Source organism: Microtus ochrogaster, linkage group LG1 (genome assembly GCF_000317375.1).
Source record: "Microtus ochrogaster isolate Prairie Vole_2 linkage group LG1, MicOch1.0, whole genome shotgun sequence".
NCBI classification, from domain to species: Eukaryota; Metazoa; Chordata; class Mammalia; order Rodentia; family Cricetidae; genus Microtus; species Microtus ochrogaster.
In genome coordinates, this window is record NC_022027.1 from 33,093,626 (window position 1) to 33,116,646 (window position 23,021).

The window sequence follows — 23,021 nt, forward strand, 5'->3', positions numbered from 1 at the left end:
TCATGGGAAAGACTTACAGGGACGGCAGGTTTTCATTTCATTGAACATAAGTGATTTTGTTTTCCCTTGGTAAAATTCATTAGGGATTTTTGAATAATGAGGTAAATTTTCTCTTAAATTACCCATCATCATTAGAGAGTTAATTGTCTGGCTTGCAATTTAGAAGCTCAAGATAGTAAACCAGAAGAGTTGTTTGTTATAAATAGAGACTGAACGTTCATTTCTCGGCTGCCCAGGAACTGTATTATTCACAACACTGTTTGGTCTATTTGCTCAGGCTTCTTATTAACTAACTTTTACATCTTAAATTAACCCATTTTTATTATTTTATCTTTACCACAAGGCTGTGGCGTATTGGTAAAGTTCCAGCATCTTTTTCCTTTGGTAGCTGCGTGGTGTCTCTTTGACTCCACCTACTTTCTCTATATGTCTCTGTTCAGATTTCTTACCTGGCCTTACTCTGCTGAGCCGTCGGCTGAAACAGCTTTATTCATCAACCAATAAAAGCAACACATATACAAAAGGACATCCCACATCAGTTTGCGATTTGGGAAAGTCTGAAACCTGTAGCTTTTGATAGGGCAGGAAATATAACAGGGTCTTGATAGACTGCCCAGGTGGCCTCAAAACAGCGTTCCTCTCGCCTTACTGTCCAGAATCCTGGGGTTGCAGCTCGTGCCAGCAAGATTTTTGTCTCAAAAGCTTTTTAGAAACTAACCCAGAAAATTTCTAGGCTTGCTCTTTATCTATTTGAAAATATATTTCTTACAGTTGCTGTGGCCGCTCACACTTATTCTCTGGAAGCTGGAGGCAATAAGATAGCTTCAAGTTTGAGGCTAGCTTGTGCTACAGAGTGAGACTCTCTGTATTCCACTATTTCTGTGTTTCTTAAAAAACATGTTTGTTTTTTTCTTTTCTTTTCCCTCCAAGACAAGGTTTCTCTAGTTACGACTGTACTGGGACTTGCTCTATATACCAGGCTAGCCTTGAACTCAGAGATTCATCTCCTTCTGCCTCCCCAGTGCTGGGATTAAAGGTGTGTGCCACCACTGTCTGGCTTTTATTTATTTACATGTGTATGTGTGTGTGGTGGCTTACTGAATCCAGGAGAGGGCATTGAAGAAAAGGTGGTTGTGAGCCACCATATAAGTGCTAGGAATGGAACCCAGGTCCTCTGCAAGATGGGTGCGTGCTTTTAAGTGCTGAGCCATCTTTCCAGACCCAAATTTATATATACATGTATATTTTTGGAGACAGTGGAGTTTGAACCTAGGATCTTGTACATGTTAGGCAAGAGTTCCACCGGTGAGCTTCACATATCCCAGCCCTCATTTCTATAATCAGTTGCATGTTTAATGAATGTAGTACCTGTTTGCAGATACAGTAGTGGGGAAAGCTACTGATTTAAGAGGTTATTTTTTAATTTTTTTATTAATTAAGATAGGGTTCATATGTCTCACAGGCTGTCTTCAAACTTAAATAGTTAAAGGTGACTTTGAATTTCTGATCCTTTTGCCTTTATTTTTCAAGTGCTCTGACTACCAGTATGTAGCACTGTGTCCCCTTTATAAGGTTCTGGAGATTGAATTGAGAGGTAGACGGCATGCTAGCTAAATTTGCTACCAAATGAGCTATATCCTCTAGGGAAAACTTTAAAATTCTTTTAAAATTATATTTTAAGTAGTTAGGGTGATGCATACACCACGATGTGTGGTGGTCAAATGACAATGTGTGGGAGTCTTTAACCACGTGGGAGGTGCTTGCCATTTACCCACTGGCCCGTGTAGAAAAGCTTTGTAGACACTCAGTGGGCATTTAGCTTTTGTAGAACTAGTTTTTGGAGATAAGGTCTCCCTACTAAGCTGGGCTGGCCTCGAATTTAGAATTGCCCTTGTGTCTGCTCCCAAGTACTGGGTTACAACAGGTGTGCACCACCAGGCCTAGTTTACACATTTTCATAATTTTGTTTTGTTTTGTCTTGTTTTGTTTTTTTTGAGACAGGGTTTCTTTGTAGCTTTGGAGCCTGTCCTAGAACTAGCTCTTGTAGACTAGGCTGGCCTCGAACTCACAGAGATCCACCTGCCTCTGCCCCCCTAGTGCTGGAATCTTATTTTCATAATTTTTTAAAACTATCTTGTATCAGTGTTACCTGAGTGATTTGGCATTCAGATTCCAAATTTAAGATCCTGATTCTTACTTTAAGAGGCTACTGATGGCTAGTATAGTTTGTAGTTTCTTTCCACTCAGTAAGGATTTATTTAGTGTACTTGTAATTCTGGGTTCACAACATGAATTAGATACTACCCTAGCCCTCTATGAGGTCATCAGCATCTACTGAGGAAACAGATTCGTGCATTTGCCGCTCTTTACAGAGTATGAGTTGGAGTGTAGTGAATGCTACATGTTGAATCCAGCTGAGTGAACTGCCTTTGGCCCTGTGATATGCCAGGTTCCAGCCCCTTAAAGATTCAAAGAGCAGTTTACTGTCTGCAGTTGGCAATAGATATAATTAAAAGAAGGCTCTATAAGAATTGCAGCAGGTTACATACACCTACTCTGGGGATGCTGAAAAAAGACATTTATTGAGCCTGGGAGGTTTCGGAAAGGCTGTTGGGAGCACCTGAGCTCAGTGCTGAAGCACATTGGGAAATGAGTATGGCAGAAATAACAGCTCACAGAGAAGCTGTAGAAAAGCATCTTACCATCCTGAGCAAAAGGAAGACCCACCAAAGAGTGGTGTATATGGGGAGCCTATAGCAGCTCACGACTTTAAAATCAAGGGGAAGGTTAGGAAAACCTGTTGGAGAGGTAAGCGGAGAACAGCTGGGGCGGGGGTGTGTAGGGGTAACATCATTTTTGTCTTCTGGGTGTATTTGCAAGGTTGGCTTTATGTTGACAGGTAGCAGGAAGATTGTTCAGTAGACTAGGTGAGAAATAATTGGGGCCTGGATTATAGCAGTTTTGTATTGATAGAATAAATTCTGAGAAATATTGAGAAAGTAACTTTTAAAAAAATTTAAAATTTTATTTTTATTTGTGTGTACCTACCTGTGGAGGTCAGAAGATAGGGCCAGGTTGTCTGGTGCTAGGGTCATAGGTAGTCTTGAGCCCTGTGATGTGGGTGCCTAGAATTGTATGTCACATGTATGCTATCACTGCTAAAATGAAGAGTATTTAAGTTATAGATGGAAACAAGATTATCCAAAAAAAGATTAAAGACAAAGATACACAATTATAAAAAATAGAACTTTGCTGGATGATGGTGGCACACGCCTTTAATCCCAACACTGTGGAGGCAGAGGTAGGCGGATCTCTGTGAGTTCGAGGTTAGCCTGGTCTACAAGAGCTAATTTCAGGACAGGCTTCAAAGATACACAGAGAAACCCTGTCTTGAAAAAAACAAAAAAAGAATTTTGCTTCACTATGACAGTTTGATTATGGGTATACTCAGATTTTAAGATTTGCTCCTTTGTTTTCTAGGTATTGAACCGCCTGACTTTTGCATCTACTCTTTCTCATCTGCGTCGGTTAAATTCTCCGATTGGTAGAGACGGCAAGCTAGCGAAGCCAAGACAGTTGCACAATACGTTGTGGGGAATGGTGTGTCCTGCTGAGACCCCAGAGGTAATTCAGTATGGGTAATGCTCAGTTTAAAAGTTTGTTAAGGAAGACAGTAGCTGATGGCGGCAGGGAGACATTTCTTTAGTGGTGTAACCACAGGTAAGCTGCATGTGGGCACACGGGTCTGTAAGCAGCCCCATGGAGCTCATTGGCTCACCCAAAACAAAAATACAAGTCATTTTCTCTTTGGAAAGAAGAGGGGATTAGTAGTGGGAGGGAGGCAAGAGAGGAGGAACGGGATTGAATGTGATCAGAATACACCGTGTAGTGGCTGGAGAGATTAAGAGCTTGCACTGCTCTTGCGGAGGATTCGAATTTGGTTCCCAGCACCCATGTCGGGCAGCTCACAACTGCCTGCTACTTAATCTCCAGGTGATCTACGTTCTCTTCTGGCCATGTGGGCCTTAAATTCTTGTGCACACCCCCAACCCTGAATTAAAAATAAAGATCTTTTAAAAATGTACATCTTTTATATATATGAAAATGTCATAATGAAATGTGTAATTGATGCATGGTAAGAAACATTTTTTAAAATTAATTGAATGTCATAATCACCTCAAGAAATTTTTTATTTAATTACACATCATGGTTTAAAAATCAAGATTTTTTTTTTTTTGTAATCTTTTTCTTAGAAAGTTAAATGTATACCTGAAGCCAAATTGAAAGTAAAATGTTTGTAGAAAACAATTTGTATAGACATCTAAAACCCATGTTAATAGTTACGTGGCTTATTCCTTAGGGCCATGCTGTGGGACTTGTGAAGAATTTAGCCCTGATGGCTTATATTTCAGTTGGATCTCAACCTTCTCCAATTTTAGAATTCTTAGAAGAATGGAGCATGGAAAATTTAGAAGAAATTTCTCCTGCAGCCATTGCCGAGTGTGTATAGATGAGTTTTCTCTTTCACCTGCTCCTAACTGTTAAGTTGTACTTAGCACAGAACCGCTAAATATAGAGTGCTTTTGCTTTGTCGTTTAGTGCAACTAAGATTTTTGTTAATGGCTGCTGGGTTGGAATCCATAAAGACCCTGAACAGCTCATGAACACTCTAAGGAAGTTACGGCGTCAGATGGACATCATTGTATCTGAAGTAAGGATCTCCTTTTTCTCTCTTTACAATGTTGACAATTGAACCCATGGCCTTGCTTAATATAGGCAAGTGCTCTTCCACCGAGCTGTCTCCAGTTTGAAGTGAGTTTTAACTAGCTGAAAGGGTGTGCTGTATAGATCTGTAGAGATGACACAGGATCAGTGAACACTCTCTTATTGGCAACTCCCCTGAACTGGACTTCCGTGGTTGTCATTATTTGTAGGCGAATACTTTAGGCTGATGTTAAGACATTGCCTGCCTTTTATTATCTTTATTTTAAAGACTTATTATTATCTTTATTTTTAAAGAAAAGTTTGTCTGTCTCTCTCTTTCTCTCTCTCTGTCATTTATCTGTCTTGTTTATGTGCATGTACACATGTGGTATGTACCTTGAAGAGCATATGGAAGTCTGAGAACAACTGTGGGGTCAGTGTTCTTGTTTGTCAAGTGAGTTCTGGGGACTGAACCCAGGTCATTAGACTTTGGAATAAGCACATTGGCCTTGCTTTCACATTTTTAATAGTAACTTTATGGGGAATATGACCCAGTTTTCAATTAACTTTTGGGCAATTAACTTATTCTAGTCACTGATTTTTGTTTTTGCTAGATAGGGTTCCTCTGTGTAGCCCTGACTGTCTTAGAAGTAGCCCTGTAGATCTGCCTGCCTCTTGAGTGCTGGGATTAAAGGTGGGTGCCACCACCATCTGCCTTGACTTCTAAGATTATATGTTAGAGTTAGGTAATCTACCGGAAATAGAGTTTGTTTTTTGACTTCTTTACATATAATTACTTCAATTTCTATAGTGCTATTAATAATTCATAAATCTTATATTCCATATTTTCTCAAAATATTTTATATTTTTTTGGGAGTATAGACTAGCACCATCCAGTAGAAATACAGTGTGAACCACATACACAATTAAAATTTTTCACTAGTTACATTAAAAAAGTAAAGCTGAAATAAATGAAATCATTTTAACACTGTTTTATTTAACATATATCCAAAATGTTGCCCTTCAGACATTGTCAATATAAAATTGCTAGTGTAATGTTTTGTGTTTTAAAATATATTAGTATCTTTTGAGTCTGTAAAATTTATTCTTGTAGCATATTTCAATTTAGAATGCTCATATTTTAAATACTCAAACTCTCCGAGTGAATTTTTTTTTTTTTTTTTTTTTTTTTGGTTTTTCGAGACAGGGTGTCTCTGTGGTTTTGGAGCCTGTCCTGGAACTAGCTCTTGTAGACCAGGCTGCTCTTGAACTCACAGAGATCCGCCTGCCTCTGCCTCCCGAGTGCTGGGATTAAAGGCATGCGCCACCACCGCCCGGCTTCTCTGAGTGAATTTTAAGCCATTTGTCTGCTAGGTGAGGAAGTCAGGCTTTGGAATAAATGGGAAATTATGGTTAACACAGAGCAGTAGCTGGGTATGGTGTGCCTGCCTTTAATCCTGGTATTCAGTTTAAGGCCAGCCTGCTCTGTATAAAGAGTTCCTTGGAAAAACATGTAATGAGTAGAGTACTAAAATAAGGGTTGAGACTGTAGTTCATTGGCAGAGCATTTGCCTAGCATATTCCAGGCCCTAGGTTAATTCTCTAGTATAAGTGAAATTACTTCATGCAGTGAGTACGAAGCATGCAACAAACCCACTTACGAGTTTATTAGACAGGTGAACAGGCCTGGGGAAGTCGGTGTGCAGAAAGAGAGCTTGAAGATGGAGCCTTCAGCTTTTAAAGGCTGCCTAGCACAGATGACGGAGCTCACGGGCTTACATAAGTGCAGCTGCAGCATGCTGGGATGGCTAAGTATTTTGTCTGAGTGCTTGTCTGCACATGTGTGGCCCTGGAACCCGGAAGTGCCACATAACAATAAGAACAAAATAAACAAACAAACAAACAAACAAATCTAAAATAAGAAATTTTTATATATGTCATTTTACATTGACTTGCGTACCCTTCCAGATTTAGTCAGCTGAATAATTAGGGTTATTTTTTTTCACTCATGAGTTTTATAATTATGGCTTTTTAAAACATCAATTATCAGTGGTAATGAAGAATTATCTATTCTGTTTGATACTTGGTTCACCTCAAGTTTAGTAGTTGTATTTATTTTACTTCTGTTATTAAATGTTTAGTTTGCGTGTGTATAGTGTTGAAGAGCAAACCTAGGGCCTCACACGTGCTGAGGCAAGCTGTCCACCGCTGAGCTGTGGGAGCTGTGTGTGTCCTCAGCTGCTGGGATATTGTCGGGGGTGGGGGAGCAGCCTTGACAAAATACCTTTCTCTAGAGTGGTGGCGTGGGAATTTAGAAATATAGTAAAGAATACAAAGATTCGAATGAAAATAATAAAACGCAGAAATATATAGAATAATATCAGGAGGGATTTTTTTCAGTGAATACTGAAAATTCGCCTGTGTTTAATTTTCCAACAGTTTAATACACCCCTGACCCCCAGAGGTAGGGGTAAAACAACAGACTGCATTAACATACCAGTTGAAAGTCACAGGCTACAACCTAGACTCACGCCCTGGACCAAACACTCTGTAGGCAAGCCACTGGGTGGAATCCCAAGTTATTTTCATAAAGGGAACTAGAATTTAGTTGGATCCTTAGACTTTTGTTTTAGGCCAGAACCAACTACTTCCCATTCCAGGAACACTTGGTCTGGCAGCTAGCCACACCTGTTGACTATAGCCTTGAGAGAGCAGAACTCTTTGATTTACCACTAGATGGGAGCTTGCTTTGAGGTAGAATGACCGACAACCTAGAATGAACTAGAATCAAGTCCCAAACTCTCTGATCTTTGGCCTCCACAGATAATTTTTTTGTATGCTGTGTGAAGATGTGCCTGCCTAAGGCGTGTTCTGATTATTTTAATTAAGAGCTGAATGGCCAATAAGTAGGCAGGAAGAGGATAGGTAGAACTTTGGGGCAGAGATAGGAACTCCGGGAAAGACTCTGAGGCTGGAGGATTTGCCAGCCCAGCTTGGAGGAAATCAGACTTATGGTACCAAAGAAAGAGCTAGTGATGTAAAAGAAAGACCTGTTACACTCAGCACTTTCATTTTACAAGTATGAATGTTTGCTTTCATGTATGTATGTGTTCCACATGTGTGCCTGGTGCCTGTGGAGGCCAGATAGGGCACAAGATCCTTTAGACCTGGAATGACAGATGTTGTCAGTCACCATTGGGTCCTTTCCAATAGCAGCAAGTGATCTTAGCTGCTGAGCAGCCTTTCCAACTCTTATTTTGGAAATGGAGTCTTACTCATTTGCCCATGCTGGTGTTAGACTTCTAGGAGCAAGTGAGCCTCTCCACTCAGCTTCCTGAGTGATGGGCCCAGGTAGTTGTATTTTTTGCTGAGTTGTAATCATACAAAGAAGTGAAAGTTCATGAGATTGTTTTGTCTTTTATATCTAGGTTTCTATGATTAGAGATATTCGAGAGCGGGAGATTCGGATCTATACAGATGCAGGCCGTATCTGTAGACCACTTCTGATTGTGGAAAAACAAAAACTGCTTTTGAAGAAGAGACACATTGACCAGTTGAAAGAGAGAGAATATAACAACTACAGGTAAGTTTGTGGAGTGAGAGGAAAAGTAGACCATTGAGTACTTTTTAGTGTAACCACAAGGCTGCACAGCCGCTGTCACTGTCCCGTGCCTTCATAAGCAGTTGTGCTCATTTTTCTTATTTTTGTTATTAATTGTACAGTGGACTTTCTGGATTTGAGTTGAAGTGTGAAAACATTTTGATATGTTAAAATTTAATGAGAAATAACTTGTGTAATGCAGTACGTAGTACATGTGAATAATATATTTTTTGGGGAACATTCTTCCTATATAGGCCAGGCTGACCTGGAACACATAGTGAATTCTGATCGTTCTGCCTCAACTTCCTGAGTATGGGGAGTGTAGTGATCTGTGCTCTTCCTTTAAGAGACAAGCCCTGCCCACTCTCTCCCCCTGTCCAGGCAAGCCAATCTTCAGCTTCTAGCCTGAGTCTTTCTTTTCTGTCTCTCTTTCTCTCCCTAAGGCAACTTCTGCCTCTCTCCCTTTTCCCCACTTCTCCACTTCCCCCTCCTCTCTCTCTCTCTCTGCTCTTTCTCCTTCTCCCCTTTCCCCTTCCCTTCCATAACCCACTAAATAAATACCCACTTTCTCTGCATGGCGTGCCTATCTGTCTCTGTCTCTCACCCCCCACAGCTGCAGTTCCTCATGGGACTGGCTATCCCGCTGAGGTTTCTCACCCGCCGTGCAGTTCCCTGCCAGGGATCTGCTGCCCCTCATGGCCCACTGCCCTCTGCAGCCAATCAGGGAACAATGCCGTTTTATTTTTACCATAACAGGGAGTATAGATAGTAAGCCACCATTTCTTTCATAAAGAAGAAATATAATAAAAATGGTAAACCTTTCAAATTTTACTTTTAATAGTATTATAAGTCTATATATTGTAAAATAACATATATAGTTAAAAAAGTGAACACTCAATTTATACTTATCAATTTTGCCATAGTTTTTTATAATGTCCTTTTCACAAACACATAGGAGCAATGGGTGGATATATATTCCACCAGACCTCATTCTCTGTATTGTTTACTTCCCACCCCACTGCTCAAGTACAGGTCTTTAAAACAAAGTAAATAGGTATAGTTTAACTGTGTGTGGTGTTGTGTAGTTTTTTTTTTTTCCGTTAGCATGTATCTCTGAATTTTTCTCGTATTAATACAAACACAAGTAGGAGTAGTTTTTAATTAGTAGACTTTGTTTTAAAGTGTTTCAGGAAATTGAGTGAATTGGTTTTAGTTGGCAGGATCTGGTGGCCAGTGGGGTGGTAGAATATATTGATACCCTGGAAGAAGAAACCGTGATGCTTGCGATGACTCCAGATGATTTACAAGAGAAAGAAGTAGCTTATTGTTCCACGTACACCCACTGTGAGATTCACCCATCAATGATTCTCGGCGTCTGTGCGTCTATTATTCCTTTTCCTGATCATAACCAGGTTGGTCGTGCTTCTGTCCTGATTTGCAAGGAATTGGGGAAGTAATAAGTGTAGGAATTCGTGTGAAATCTTGCTGAAGGTGTGAGTTCCTACAGCGTCAGCAGTTGACATGTGTATTAGCTGCTTTCCTGTTCCTGTGCTAAAATCCCATGACCAAAGGCAGCTTAAGGAAGAGAGCAAAATAGTCCTTGTTGGAGGAGCAGAGGCAGAGGAACAGGAACCTGAGAGCTCACATCCTTACCCAAAAGGTGAAGTAGAGCACAGTGTGGACATAGCATGTGGTTTGAAATGTCAGAGCCAGTTCCCAGTGATTCCTCTCAAAGCTGAACTTCCCCAAACAGTACCATCAACTGGGAACCAAGTGTTCAATGCCTGAGACTGTAGTTGCATTTCCCACTCAGACCACAGTATCTTGCTCTTGTTTTGTTGAGGCATCAGTGGTTCTTATCTGTCTTTGAGAAAAAAAGTCAGAAACTTTTTAACCAATTATTTTTTCAATTTATTATTTTTTGTTATTATTAAATTCTCATTGTCTTTTTTTTTGTTTCTACCATTAGTCTCCTAGGAACACATACCAGTCTGCTATGGGCAAGCAGGCTATGGGAGTTTATATCACCAACTTCCATGTTCGGATGGACACCCTGGCCCATGTCCTCTATTATCCCCAGAAACCGCTTGTGACTACGCGTTCTATGGAATATCTACGCTTTAGAGAGCTGCCCGCAGGTGTGTTCAGTTTGCTCTGGTTTTAAACGTTTTCCCGTGCTCAAGACACTTCAAGGGAAAGTGTTTGGGAAGATTAAGATTTCATACCATAGCTGGGCAGTGGTGGTGCATGCCTGTAATCCCAGCACTCGAGAGGCAGAGGCAGGTGGATCTCTGTGAGTTTGAGGCCAGCTTGGTCTACAGAGCGAGTTCCAGAACACCCAAAGCTACACAGAGAAACCCTTCTTGAAAAAAAAAAAGTTTATTAGCTACCATATTTCTTTCTTTAAGAACTCTGCTTAGCTTCTTTTCTTGACTTTTAGTTGTTTTAGATTAGAGTCTAATCCTCTGTGGTGTGTGTAGCTGAAAAGAGTGTCCTCTCTGTAGGCTGCTTCATTTCTTCGTTTGATTGGCAGTTCCCTTTGCAGGGAATTATTGGCCATATTTCCTGAGTGATTGGAATCCTATTCAGAAAGCCATCCTGTGCTGATATGATAAGTGTACTCTCCACAATCCCCTGAAACAGTTTCTGAGTTTGAGGAACTCATGTTGAGGTCCTTGAATCATTTGAAGATTTACTTACTTTATGTGTCTTGCCTGCATGTATGTCTGTGCACCACATTCATGCAGTATCCACAGAAGCAGGAAGAAGGGTCAGGTCCCTGGGTACAGGGATTACAGATGGTTGTTAGCTGGACATCAGTCAGACAATTGGGAAGCAGAGGCATGCAGAGCTCATGTAGTTTGAGGCCAATCTGGTTTACAGATTGAGTACCAGGTTAGTCAGGTTTATAAAGCGAGCCCTGTCTTAAAAAACAAACAGAACCCCCCCCCCCCCCCAAATTAGATAGCTGTAGTTGTGTGTGCTCTGTCCTTCCAGTGATCTGTGTGTCTGAGTTTTTGCGGCTTCTGTTACTTTGGCTCTGCAAATCTTGAAATCAGGCAGTACTTCTTATGCTCTGATTGCTCTGTCTGTTTGGGGTCTTTTGTGCTTTCAAATGAATGATGAGCTTGCTTTTCCTGGGTCTGTGAAGAATGCCCCTGGGACTTTTGTTGGTAAGGCACTGACTGTGTAGCTTTCCCTTGGTAGTGTGGCCATTTCCACAGTATTAATTATTTGGTCCATGGTCCTATGAGGTCTGGTGTTTCCCTCAGTTTCAACACTTTTTAGTACTTTAATTTACTATGCTGTGTTAACACTTTTCTCTTTTCTTTTCTAGAAAAGTCTCTTGTAGAACAGGCTGGCTCACTATGTAGCATTGACTGATTTTCCTACTTATGCCTTCTGAGTGCTGGGACTAAACTATGGGCCACCATTTCTGGCTTCTTAATTCTTTATACAGTATCAGTCTCTTGTTACTTATCATACTGTGTGTGGGTGCCACATCTTGCCATGCGTATAGATTATAGGAGAGTTTTGTGGGGTCAGTTCCTCCCCCTTTTACTTAGGTTCCAGGATCAGACTCTGGTTGCCAGGCTTGCATAGCGAGTGCCTTTATCCTTTGAGCCATATGCTGACCTTTCTTTTTTCCTGTTTCCTTCCTTCTCTTCTCTCTACTCTCTCCTTCCCTCTCCCCTCTCCTCCTTCCCTATACTCTTTAAAGATGGGATAGATGGTCTTATGTTATACAGGCTGTTCTCAAATTCCTGAATTTCAGTGATCCTCCTGCCTCAGCCTCCCCCTGAGTGTACTAAGAATTAATTGTGGCTGGAAATACCGCAACACTCTGCGGTGAAGTAGGAGAGATCAGCAGGGTAAGACCAGTTTCATATTTAAAGCTAGAATTTAGAGCTGGGCAGTGGTGGCATACATCTTTAATCCTAGCACTTGGGAGGCAGAAGCAGGTAGATCTCTGGGAGTTTGAGGCCAGCCTGGTCTACAAGAGCTAGTGCTCCAAAGCTACAGAGACACCCTGTATTGAAAAACAAAAAAAACAAAAAAAAAACAAAATCAAAAACAGCAACTAGAAATTAGGAGGCAAGGGTCTCAGGCTTGAGTTCTTTGCTTATACACTTCAGAGTCGTACATATGTACCTTTGACCCATGAGAACAATACTTGTTTTGTGTAAGGCTCAGAGTTCCTGTGAGGATCGGGGAAGCACTCTGACTACAAACCGACTTAGATGTAGAACTACTGATAGTAAGGATGGAGTCACTGGGAGTGACAGTTTCACTAGCAGAGGTTCAGGGAGGAATAGACATTGACAATTTCCGTGATAGAAACATCCAAGCATTTGTGACAAATACGATTGAAGAAAATGGATTTCAAATAAAGGATGGATTTTCCTGCCACCCAGATGGTCCTTAATGTGTGTTATTCCATGTACTGCAGGAATCAACTCAATTGTGGCTATTGCTTCATACACGGGCTATAATCAAGAAGACTCCGTTATCATGAATCGTTCAGCTGTGGATCGAGGCTTTTTCAGGTCAGCTTTTGGTAAAATTTGTGGAAACACAGATATAGTGAAAATAGATTTTTTTAAAAAAGTGTTTAAAAATGGGCTTGACTGTTCTAATCCAAAGGCAGAAGACCTGGTTGGTGTCACACAGCTCCAGACAGTGGTTCTTGTGTCTCTGGGTTTCAGATGTGATATTTTAAATGTCTTTCTGTTGTAAGCAAATATATTTGCATTTAGGTAATGCAGAAACATCTAAGGAAGAAATAAAATTAAACCTTAGAATTCCAAAATAACTCATAAAATTATGATGCATTTTCTTTATATTTGTGTTTGTTCCCTATACAGTTGTGGTTGTTTGTTCACTATATAGTTCAGACTGGCCTTGAACTCACTATGTAGTCCAGGCTGGCTTTGACGTCATAGGACTCCTTCTGCCTCTGTTTTCTGAGTGTTGGGATTACAACACTTTTGACTTCCTAGTTTTCTCTGTTTTACTGATGCAAAGATTCATCTTAAATATGTAGCATACGAAGGTTGCTTGAAATACAGGGAATTTAGAAGAGAAAAATTTCCTCCTGTGTAATTTTATAGGCTAGCACTAGGACTAAAGCGTGGACATTTATGGCTTTATATAAAAATGCCTCAGTGGAGATACCTAAGCAGACCTGGGCTGGGCATTGCTCAGTCCTGTTATGAGAGGACCTCTGCCTCTGGGATGTGGACTTACCTGAGTCCCTCCTGATCTCCCCTGCGATGGCAAGTGTTTACAGTTGTCAGTCAGAGGCTCCATGGAAAGCCCATTTAGGACTGAACCTTGACACTAGTACATAGTGACTTGTCCCTGTTTTTTGGTTCAAATTGTCTCCCAAATATCATCAGTTAAGCCAAATACCATTGCTGTAATCTAAGCCCTCTTACTAAAAGAAAGTAGAAATCACCTTTGGAACTCTTGTTTTTAGGTCTGTTTTCTACCGATCATACAAAGAACAGGAGTCTAAAAAAGGATTTGATCAAGAAGAAGTGTTTGAGAAGCCGACCCGTGAAACATGCCAGGGTAAGAGACACCGACATCAAACTGTGGTGCTTACAGTTGATTTGCTGTAAACGCCTGTGCAGTGTGGCGAGGCTGTGCTACCGTCCCTCTGTAATGTGGGAGTGAGTATCCTGCTGTTCTCTTAGAGCTCAGGCTTCAGAGCATTCTGGCTTCAGGTATTTCCTCCCTACAGTCTGTGGGGAAGACAGGTTAGGAAAGCCAGAGAGGCTGTGTGGTTTAGGGCCACGCCTCCAGCTGCGTCTCTCTGTGCTCTTTGTCCCTATTCCTCAGTGTCTCCTGAACTGTGGGGCAGGCTTGTGGGATTTACCAGCTAAATATTGCTAAACATTTAGAAATGGTGAAAAGCTATCTAGCGGTTCTTGTTTCTTCTTGCTCCCAAGGTATTTAAAAGGTACTCTCAGGGGATTGATAGGATGCCCTAGGAAAATGGATTGTCTGCCACAGTTTGACTCCTGATAGTATAGTGGGAAGGTATAGTGTGTTTTCTTTCCTTAAATTCTTCCTTTTACTGAATACAAATTGGGTGGTTCTGTGTAGCCATAAGTGGGTGTTCGTGGAATTAAGATGCACAACTCAGCCGGGCATTTGGTAGGCACCTACCTTTGATCCCAGCATTTGGTAGGCAGAGGCAGGTGGATCACTTAAGTTCGAGGCCAGCCTGGTCTACAGAGTGAGTTTCAGCACTTTTACACTGAGAAACCTTGTCTGGGGCGGAGGGGGGTAGGAGCACAACTAATGATCTCTGGGAGAATATGTAAAGGACACAGGCATTTTCTCTTATGTAACAATGGCTATCCATTTAAGAAAGCCTCCAGGAAATGTGTCTCTGAAATCTGGCTTTCTACTGCATTTCTTCTTCTTCCTCTTCTTCCTCCTTCCTTTTTTTTTTTGTTTTTGTTTTTGTTTTTTTCGAGACAGGGTTGCTCTGTAGCTTTGGAGCCTGCCCTGGAACTAGACCAGGCTGGCCTCGAACTCATAGAGATCCACCTTCCTCTGCCTCTCAAGTGCTAGGATTAAAGGCTTGTACCACCACCACCTGGCTGCTGCTGCTTCTTTTAATTATTTTTATTTTCTGTGTATGTTTTGTTTTGTTTTTTGAGACAGGGTTTCTCTGTGCCTGGCTGTCCTGAAACTCTCCGTGTTCCACCACTGCCTGGCTGTGTATGAGTGTTTTGCTTGCATGTGTGACTAATAACTGTGGAAGTCAGAAGAAGGCATCCAACTAGAGTTACAGATACTTAGGTGCTACCATGTGGGTTCTGGGACTCAATCTTTGGTCCTCTGGAGGAGCAGCCAGTGACCTAAACTGCTGATTCATCACTACAGACCCATTCCCTCCCCACGGTCACATTGAAATAAGGATTTTGCTTTGTAGTCTTTGCTGACCTTGAACTCATAGTGATCTGTCTGCTTCAGCCTTCTGAGTGCTGGGATTAAGGGCATGTGCTACCATGCCCAGATATAGTAGATTTTTGTTGTTGTTGTTGTTTTTAATTTTGGTATCAGAGTGCAGAAGTTTATAGTGTTTGTAATAAGGACAGTAATGAACAGGATTTGTGGCATTAGCAATTTCCTCTGAATTATCACTGATTTGGAACATAGTTATGTATGTGGTTTTTCATGCTTGTTGGAATTATGTGGCATTTTAGAGTCATTTAAGAAAAGTCCTTGTCTGTTTCCTCACAGGTATGAGGCATGCCATTTACGACAAGTTGGATGACGATGGTTTGATAGCTCCAGGGGTTCGTGTATCAGGAGATGATGTTATCATAGGCAAAACAGTCACCCTGCCTGAGAATGAGGATGAGCTGGAGAGCACCAACCGTAGGTACACCAAGAGAGACTGCAGCACTTTCCTCAGAACGAGCGAGACAGGCATTGTGGACCAGGTTATGGTAACTCTCAACCAGGAAGGATATAAATTTTGTAAAATAAGGGTGAGTATAGCTTTATTCATGTAGATTGTTTTAGAAAGTAATTGCATTTAAGGTTCTAACCTATTCTTGTGTGAAATCAGGTACGCTCCGTTAGAATTCCACAGATTGGAGACAAATTCGCTAGCCGACATGGTCAGAAAGGCACTTGTGGTATTCAGTATAGACAAGAGGTAGGTGCCTTTGGTCTTTCTCAGGCCTAGCCCAGAGTTGTATTAAAAATTAATTAAAGTTTTCTGTAACTTGATTTTTTTTTTAAATTTTAGTGTTTGTTAACCTACCATGTTGAAGAGAATAAGACACAGAGTCATTTGAGTAGTGTGAGCTCTAGCTATGTCTCTGAGAGATTCCAGTATCTTTAAATCTCTTAAAATTTTCTTTGTAGGATATGCCTTTCACCTGTGAAGGCATCACTCCTGATATCATCATAAACCCCCACGCCATCCCCTCTCGGATGACCATTGGTCACTTGATTGAATGTCTTCAAGGGAAGGTAAGATTTTATCTTCAAAAACAATAGGTTCCAAGTTGATGTTTCTTTCAGCATGGTCATCATTTCTCTGATATTTGAGCCAAGATACTTTGTTAAAATATAATATATTTTCCTGCTTTCAGATTGGCTATTTTTTTTCCTTAAGATTGGTTATTATCCTATCTTTTCATCCTTTATTTTTAAGAAATTTTGTGTGGTGGGTGGGTTAGGGAGATGACTCAGTGGGTGAGAGCATTTGCTATGTAAACATGAGGATCCAAGTTCATTCATGTAACAAGCCATAATACCAGGGTCTGGTAAAATGGCTCAGCAAGTAAGGGTGAGTGTTACAAAGCACAAAAACTTGAGTTCAGACCCGAACTCACATGATGGAAGGACAGAACTGATCCTTACAAGATGACCTCTGATCTCTGCATAAATAGATTAAATATATAAATAACCAGGGTCTGGGAGCTATAACTCCAGTGCTGTGGTGTGTGTGGAGACAGGAGAATCACTGTAGCTTGTTGGTCATGAGTCCAGCTTCAAGTTCAGTGAATGAGACTTTCTCAGGGGAATAGGAAGAATGCTGGACCAAGAAACCTCATGTCTTAATTGTCTCTTGCCATGATAAATAAAGCATTGTGACTAAAAACAACTTGAGGAAGAAAGGGTGTTTTAGGGTTTCTATTACTGTGAGTAGATACCGTGACTGTGGCAACACTTATAAAGGAAAACATGTATTTGGGTGGCTTGCTTATAGTTTCAGAGGTTTAGTCCATTATCATCATGACAGGGAGCATAGTGTTGTGCATAGACATGGTGCTGGAGAAGGAGCTGAGTCTGCATCTTGAGCCACAAGCAACAGGAAGTGAACTGTGTCACTTCACTGAGTGTAGCTTGAGCATAGGAGACCTCAAAGCCTACCTGCATAGTGACTCACTTTCTCCATCAAAGCCACACTTCCTAGTAGTGCCTCTCCCTTTGGCTTGCCCAGTTTGTTTTCTTGTATGCCCTAGGACCACTTGTTCATGGATGGTACCATTCCTAGTGGACTGAGCCCTCCCATAGCAATTACTAATCAAGATAGTGCTTAACAGGGTGATCTGGAGACAGTCCCTCAGCTGAGGCTCCCTTTCCTAGGTGACTCTAGCTTGTTTCAGGCTGACAGACTAGCTGACACACCTGATGTCCTCTTCTGGCCTCCACACCTGGATGTGTGTTCTCTTCCCATACACGTATACGTGCACCAACACACTCCATGCGTTTGCATATACAAAAATTGCAAAGTTTTGCCAAGTAAGAAGTTTTGCATAAGTACCTTGTGCTAGCTGCCATTGGGACTCAAGACAAAATTTTTTTTTTCAAGATAGAATACATACGGCTTTTACATACATTTGTAGTAATAGCAGCTAACTCTTTTCTATAAATGAGTTAATTCATGGATGGTTAGCTCAGTGTGGCTTTAGGAATATTAAATTTTTGGTGTCAACTGTATATCCATCTTTCAGGTAAAGTTTTTCTGGTTTTGGGTATCTTGTTAAAGTAGAATAGTGGTAGTCAAACACATGAATGTCTGTTTATGACAATGTCATAAGCGACTGTATGGCATGTTATTTTAAGACAGTAAGATAAGAGGTGTTTGGGCTTCTTGGTGTCTTAGCAAATGATCCCACATGGTCCCATGGATAAGACTTGTCTTAGAGAGCTTTTTAGCCTTTTTTCTTTTGTGGGGGGAATTACTTTGTTACAGATATCTTAGGTAAAATATTAATAAAATGAATCTCAGTGTATCACAATTTTTATAATAGGTTTTAATTTTAAAATCTTTTCTTCTATAGGAAATATTAGTTGAGTATATCTTTATTGGTCTGTAATTTCTCTCATATGCTTTTATTCCAAGGTCTCAGCGAACAAAGGTGAAATTGGCGATGCCACTCCATTCAATGATGCTGTCAATGTGCAGAAGATCTCTAACCTTCTGTCTGATTACGGCTACCATCTCAGAGGAAATGAGGTACATTTACTATCACAAAGCACCTTGTTATGTGTATGTAGCAAGCATGTTTTGTGTGGTGCACTTTGAGTCTTTTTAAAAGAAAGCCTTTACATGGACCAGTCATTAGCATGCAGCATGATGACGTTTCACCAAGTAAACACATCGATGGGTCAAAATCCCACACCGAGGAAAGAAATTACCCAGAAAGTTTATATGCCTTGAAAGTTAAATGCAGAAAAACCTGTGTCTGTTTTAGGTCCTCTACAATGGATTCACTGGTCGAAAAATCACATCACAGATTTTTATTGGCCCCACTTACTACCAGCGTTTGAAGCACATGGTGGATGACAAAATTCATTCTCGAGCTCGGGGACCTATTCAGATCCTTAACAGACAGCCCATGGAGGGCAGATCTCGGTAAGCGAGCTGCGTCGTCAGTATGTATTATTTAACTAACCCTTTCACTTGGGAATGCTAAGCACGTTAAAAAGTAGACAGTGGTTTTTCTGCCTGTGTTCCGTCATCTCGCTTTAACAGTTACCAGCGTGTGGTGTCTAGTTCCTCTGTGCTTATCCCTCCTCCCTCGCACTAGCCCCTGATAGCAGGATTCTTTTCCTTCTCTTTCTTCCCTAAAGTCAGGACTGAACATTCTAGGCAATGAGCCAGAACCCTGCTTATCTCTGATTATGTTCAGAAAATCCAGTCATCATACAACTTCCTTTGTAAATCTTGAGATTTAGCTGTACAGGAGTGGCTATCGGATCTTTATCTCAAGACCCTTAGAGAACATAATCTCAAATTAAAAATGTTTATTTAAAAACAATGGTAAACCTATTATATATTAGTATATGCTTAATGAAAAAATCAGAATATTTCTTTTTATTATTTTTTATTGAGTCATCTCTCCAGCTTCACCAAGTTTCGTTTATTAAAGGGTAGTTTAATGAAAAATCTGAAGCCTTACCCGTGGATGTTTTTCTATTTATCTAGTAAAATCATTGATTTACTGGAATGTAGGTTTACACTTCTAAAGGCTCCGAGTTTGGTTCCTAGTACTCATATGTTGGCTCAAATCTGTAACTCTAGCTCCCTCTTCAGTCTCTGAGGGCACAAGGCATGTAGGTGGTACTCATGGTACTCATACAAGATGCAGGGTACTCACACACACACATCAAAAAAATAAAAAATCTTACCAGAGTGCCTCCTAAATATTACCAAATATCTAGGGGTCAGGTTTACCATATTGCATTTTTGTTTGTTGGTTTTTTATTTTATTTTGAGACAGGGTTTCTCTCTGTGGTTCTGGCTGTTTTGGAACTTGCATCTATGTAAACCAGGATGGCCTGCTTCTCAGAGTTCTGGGATTAAAGGTGTGCAACACCATGTAGCCTTATTGAATATTTTTTAGAAAGCTTTGTGTAGTCAGGATATAAATAAAGGCTAGCTTGCAATTGGTGTATCTCCTAAGTTCCTTTTAAATATTTCTCAGTTTTAATTTCACATCGTGTGTGTGTGTGTGTGTGTGTGTGTGTGTGTGCGCACGTGTGTATGCACACGCGTGTGCGTGTGGGTGTCAGAGGACAACTGCTGGACTCAGTCTCCTTCCTCCACCGCGTGGGTTCCAGAACTGCTGGACTCAGTCTTCTTCCTCCACCGTGTGGGTTCCAGGACTCAGTCTCCTTCCTCCACCGTGTGGGTTCCAGGATTGAACTGGATGCATCTTTACCCACTTAGCTTTCAGGGGACCTTGGCTTCAGTTGCCCTCAAACTTTTTTCTTTGAATTTTATGAGTTGAGAAAACTTGATTGTTGGTCCTGGGGAGAGCTTACAGTCTGGATGCGCTGCTTGTACCCCAGGCCTGTGACTTCCTGGTCTCTCTAAGGAGGTAATTGCATTTGGAGGCTTAATGAGATCTGGAGTTTGAGGTTTGGGTGGTAACACTTTCTGGCATTATTTACTTCTAGCATCTGGTAGCTTTTCTTTCTATGACTGTAGTAGCTGTTGATCATTGTGTAAAACCTTTGAACTAGAGAGTCCAAACGGATGAGAGTCTAGTTTTTATCTGTCTATCTGCTGTTAGCTATACAGACACTTCTCAGGGTGTTCCGTCAGCTGGTACCTGGTGGTGTAGTTCCTGTAATAGAGGCAGGGTAAATGCTCTCTACCTCTGTTTGTCAACTTTCAGTATAGTAAGTTCATTATGTAGCATTGTTTGAGGTTGACTTGTGAGGCTTCGTTGTAGTAATTTGTTCAGTAGCTCTTGAGTTCACAGGGGCATGTGTTACATTAGGGAGGCCATTGTTATGCGCTTGTGTGGCCGCTGAGTGCATGTCACTTGGGGAAACTGTAATCATTCACCTACTCCGTGTATTATGACTGCACTTATTTCTGGCTCAGTTGCGGGGGATCCCTTAGTGAGAAGCTATTTTATTTAGATTGTCTGTTTAAATTCACTTTCAAGTGTAGAAGAATTGAATTCTAGAAAGTTAAATGATAGCATGATGAGCCTTTGCTTTGTACCGCACTGTAGTTGATGAGGAAATTGTATGCTGTACTGGGGCACGTTCTCTACTTCATTCGGAGACCTCCTGATGTATATTGAATGGTTGGCTCTGCTCCTCCTTACCAGGTTAGAGAGGTTGCTAGGGCAATCAGAACTTGGTCTGTACTACTACTTCACTCTTGTCTTTAGTCACAGAGGTCTTGATAAGAAAAGAACAGGGCTAGTGGGATGCTCGGTGGGCAAAGGTGCTTGTTGCTAAACCTAACATTATGATTTCAGTTCCCAGGAGAGAACTGACCTACACGTGCAGAGACACTGGTATTTGCATATATACACAATAAATAAATAAATAAATAAGTACAAATCACACTCTTGTTTTCTTATTGACAGTGATGGTGGCCTGCGTTTTGGAGAAATGGAACGAGATTGTCAGATTGCCCATGGTGCAGCGCAGTTTTTAAGAGAAAGGTTGTTTGAAGCATCAGATCCATATCAAGTTCATGTTTGTAATCTCTGTGGAATAATGGCAATTGCTAACACTAGAACTCATACTTATGAATGCAGGGGCTGCCGAAACAAAACTCAGGTACGTGTACACTTTACTCTGTTTGATCAGATGTTCTTATGCTATGGTCATGACAGATTTAGTATGGTGGAACAGGCTGGGATTTTCAGCTTTGATAGCAGGTCTCTAAGATTACTAGTTTTACAAGGAAAGATAATTTCACTTTTCTAAAACAAGCTTAAAAACAATTTCTCTAAGCTGCTCATCTCTGAAATAATAAGGTCTTGCAGGAGGAATTGTAAACAATTTTTAAAATATGCTTATTGAATATATTTTGCCTGTATGTATGTATGTCTGTGTACTATGTGCATGCCGTGCCCAGAGGCCAGAAGAGGGCATCAGATCCCGTGGGACTGGGGTTACAGATGGTTGTGAGCTTCTTTGTGTTTGCTGGGAATCCAATCCTGGTCCTCTGGAAGATCAGCAAGTATTCTTAACCATTGAGCATCTCTTCAGCCCAACCAAGAGCTTTACTTAAGCCTTTACTTAAAATCCATCGACTAGGAAGGGTAAATGTTTGTTGGCAGAAAGGAGGAACTCCTAGGACCTGCCGGGACAGAGGCTGAGGCACAGGACGTTTGCACGTCTCGCCCAAGTGCGGCAGAAGGTGGGGTCTTTAGTACAGTTTTGCTGATGACTGTTTCTTTTCTCTGCAGATTTCTTTGGTGCGAATGCCTTATGCGTGCAAACTGTTATTCCAGGAGCTTATGTCCATGAGTATTGCACCGCGAATGATGAGTGTCTAGTTCTGTTGGGAGTTCACGGCGAGCACTGTAAATATCAGTATGTTGTTTCTGCGATTGTTGTTTTAAAAAATGGCAGAATGTACTACTTTTGTGATAAGAATTTTATTTGTTTTGTTTAAAGCTTTGCATGCTTTTTGTAAATAAACAATAAATTTTTGTAGATAGTCTTGTTGTGTTATCTTTGATTCTCTGTGTAAAACCAGCTGGATGTAATAAAGTGTTAGTGGATGAGCTGAAAAGAAACTTGTCAGGCGAGAGGAGGGTTAGAGCTGTCAGCTGTCTGGAAGCACCCTTAGCTACATAGGCTAATGTGTTTGCAGGTTTATAGCTGAGCACCTTGACCTGTTGAAGAAGAAAGAAATAAAAATTAGTTACATCCAGTAACTAATTAGTCAGTTTCTAAATCAATGAAAATGTTAAATTACGTGGCTAACGGGCAGGGGCATGGTAATGTGCCTGCAGACCCAGTATTCAGGCTGAGACAGGAGGATTGTTAAACCTGGGAGTTAAAGGCTAGCCTGGGCAATGTAGGGAGACCTCCTCCACCCGTTCTCTCCCTCTCATTTCTTTCTTTTTTTTTTTTTATTTTATTTTAAGAAAGAGTCTCACCTCAGCTGCCCAAGGGACCAAACTGGGGACATCAACATGGGCTCCTGGGAGCCACTCCAGGGTCAAGTCTCCTGCCAACCCTAAAGTGGCTCCCCTAACTAAGAACTGTGGTTCCGTGCTCCCCTGTTCAGCCTTCCTCCATCCTATTCCTCCTGTTTCCCCAAGTTCCCCCCCTCCTTCCCTTCTAACTTTTCTCTCCCCATCTCCCCCTATCCCTATCCCACTCCACCTCCAAGATCCCAACCTTCTCCCTGTCAATTTTGTCTACTTCCCATAGCCAAGAGGATAACTATATGTTTTTCCTTGGGTCCCTT

The 23,021-nt window shown here is 41.1% G+C and overlaps 2 protein-coding genes across 3 annotated transcripts in view; one reads left to right on the forward strand and one right to left on the reverse strand.

Moving 5' to 3' along the window:
- The window catches only part of Polr2b (RNA polymerase II subunit B), a 31,104-nt gene extending 8,846 nt beyond the window's left edge, over positions 1–22,258 (forward strand). Inside the window, exons 11-25 of the mRNA XM_005359386.3 lie at positions 3,481–3,624; positions 4,361–4,500; positions 4,600–4,711; positions 8,133–8,287; positions 9,519–9,717; positions 10,275–10,443; positions 12,756–12,852; positions 13,785–13,879; positions 15,566–15,816; positions 15,897–15,986; positions 16,199–16,306; positions 18,189–18,302; positions 18,541–18,701; positions 21,178–21,373; positions 22,009–22,258. Coding sequence (XP_005359443.1) covers positions 3,481–3,624; positions 4,361–4,500; positions 4,600–4,711; positions 8,133–8,287; positions 9,519–9,717; positions 10,275–10,443; positions 12,756–12,852; positions 13,785–13,879; positions 15,566–15,816; positions 15,897–15,986; positions 16,199–16,306; positions 18,189–18,302; positions 18,541–18,701; positions 21,178–21,373; positions 22,009–22,098 — 2,121 coding nt within the window. The 3' untranslated portion in view covers positions 22,099–22,258. The remainder of the gene's footprint in view (positions 1–3,480; positions 3,625–4,360; positions 4,501–4,599; positions 4,712–8,132; positions 8,288–9,518; positions 9,718–10,274; positions 10,444–12,755; positions 12,853–13,784; positions 13,880–15,565; positions 15,817–15,896; positions 15,987–16,198; positions 16,307–18,188; positions 18,303–18,540; positions 18,702–21,177; positions 21,374–22,008) is intronic.
- Positions 22,182–23,021, reverse strand: part of Igfbp7 (insulin like growth factor binding protein 7) — a 61,256-nt gene continuing 60,416 nt past the window's right edge. The window contains exon 5 of one of the 2 annotated variants that reach the window (XM_005359385.2): positions 22,182–22,440. In XM_005359385.2, coding sequence (XP_005359442.1) covers positions 22,421–22,440 — 20 coding nt within the window. In that variant the 3' untranslated portion in view covers positions 22,182–22,420. Of the gene's footprint in view, positions 22,444–23,021 lie in introns of both variants that reach the window. The other variant, XM_013350796.2, reaches the window with a different exon arrangement.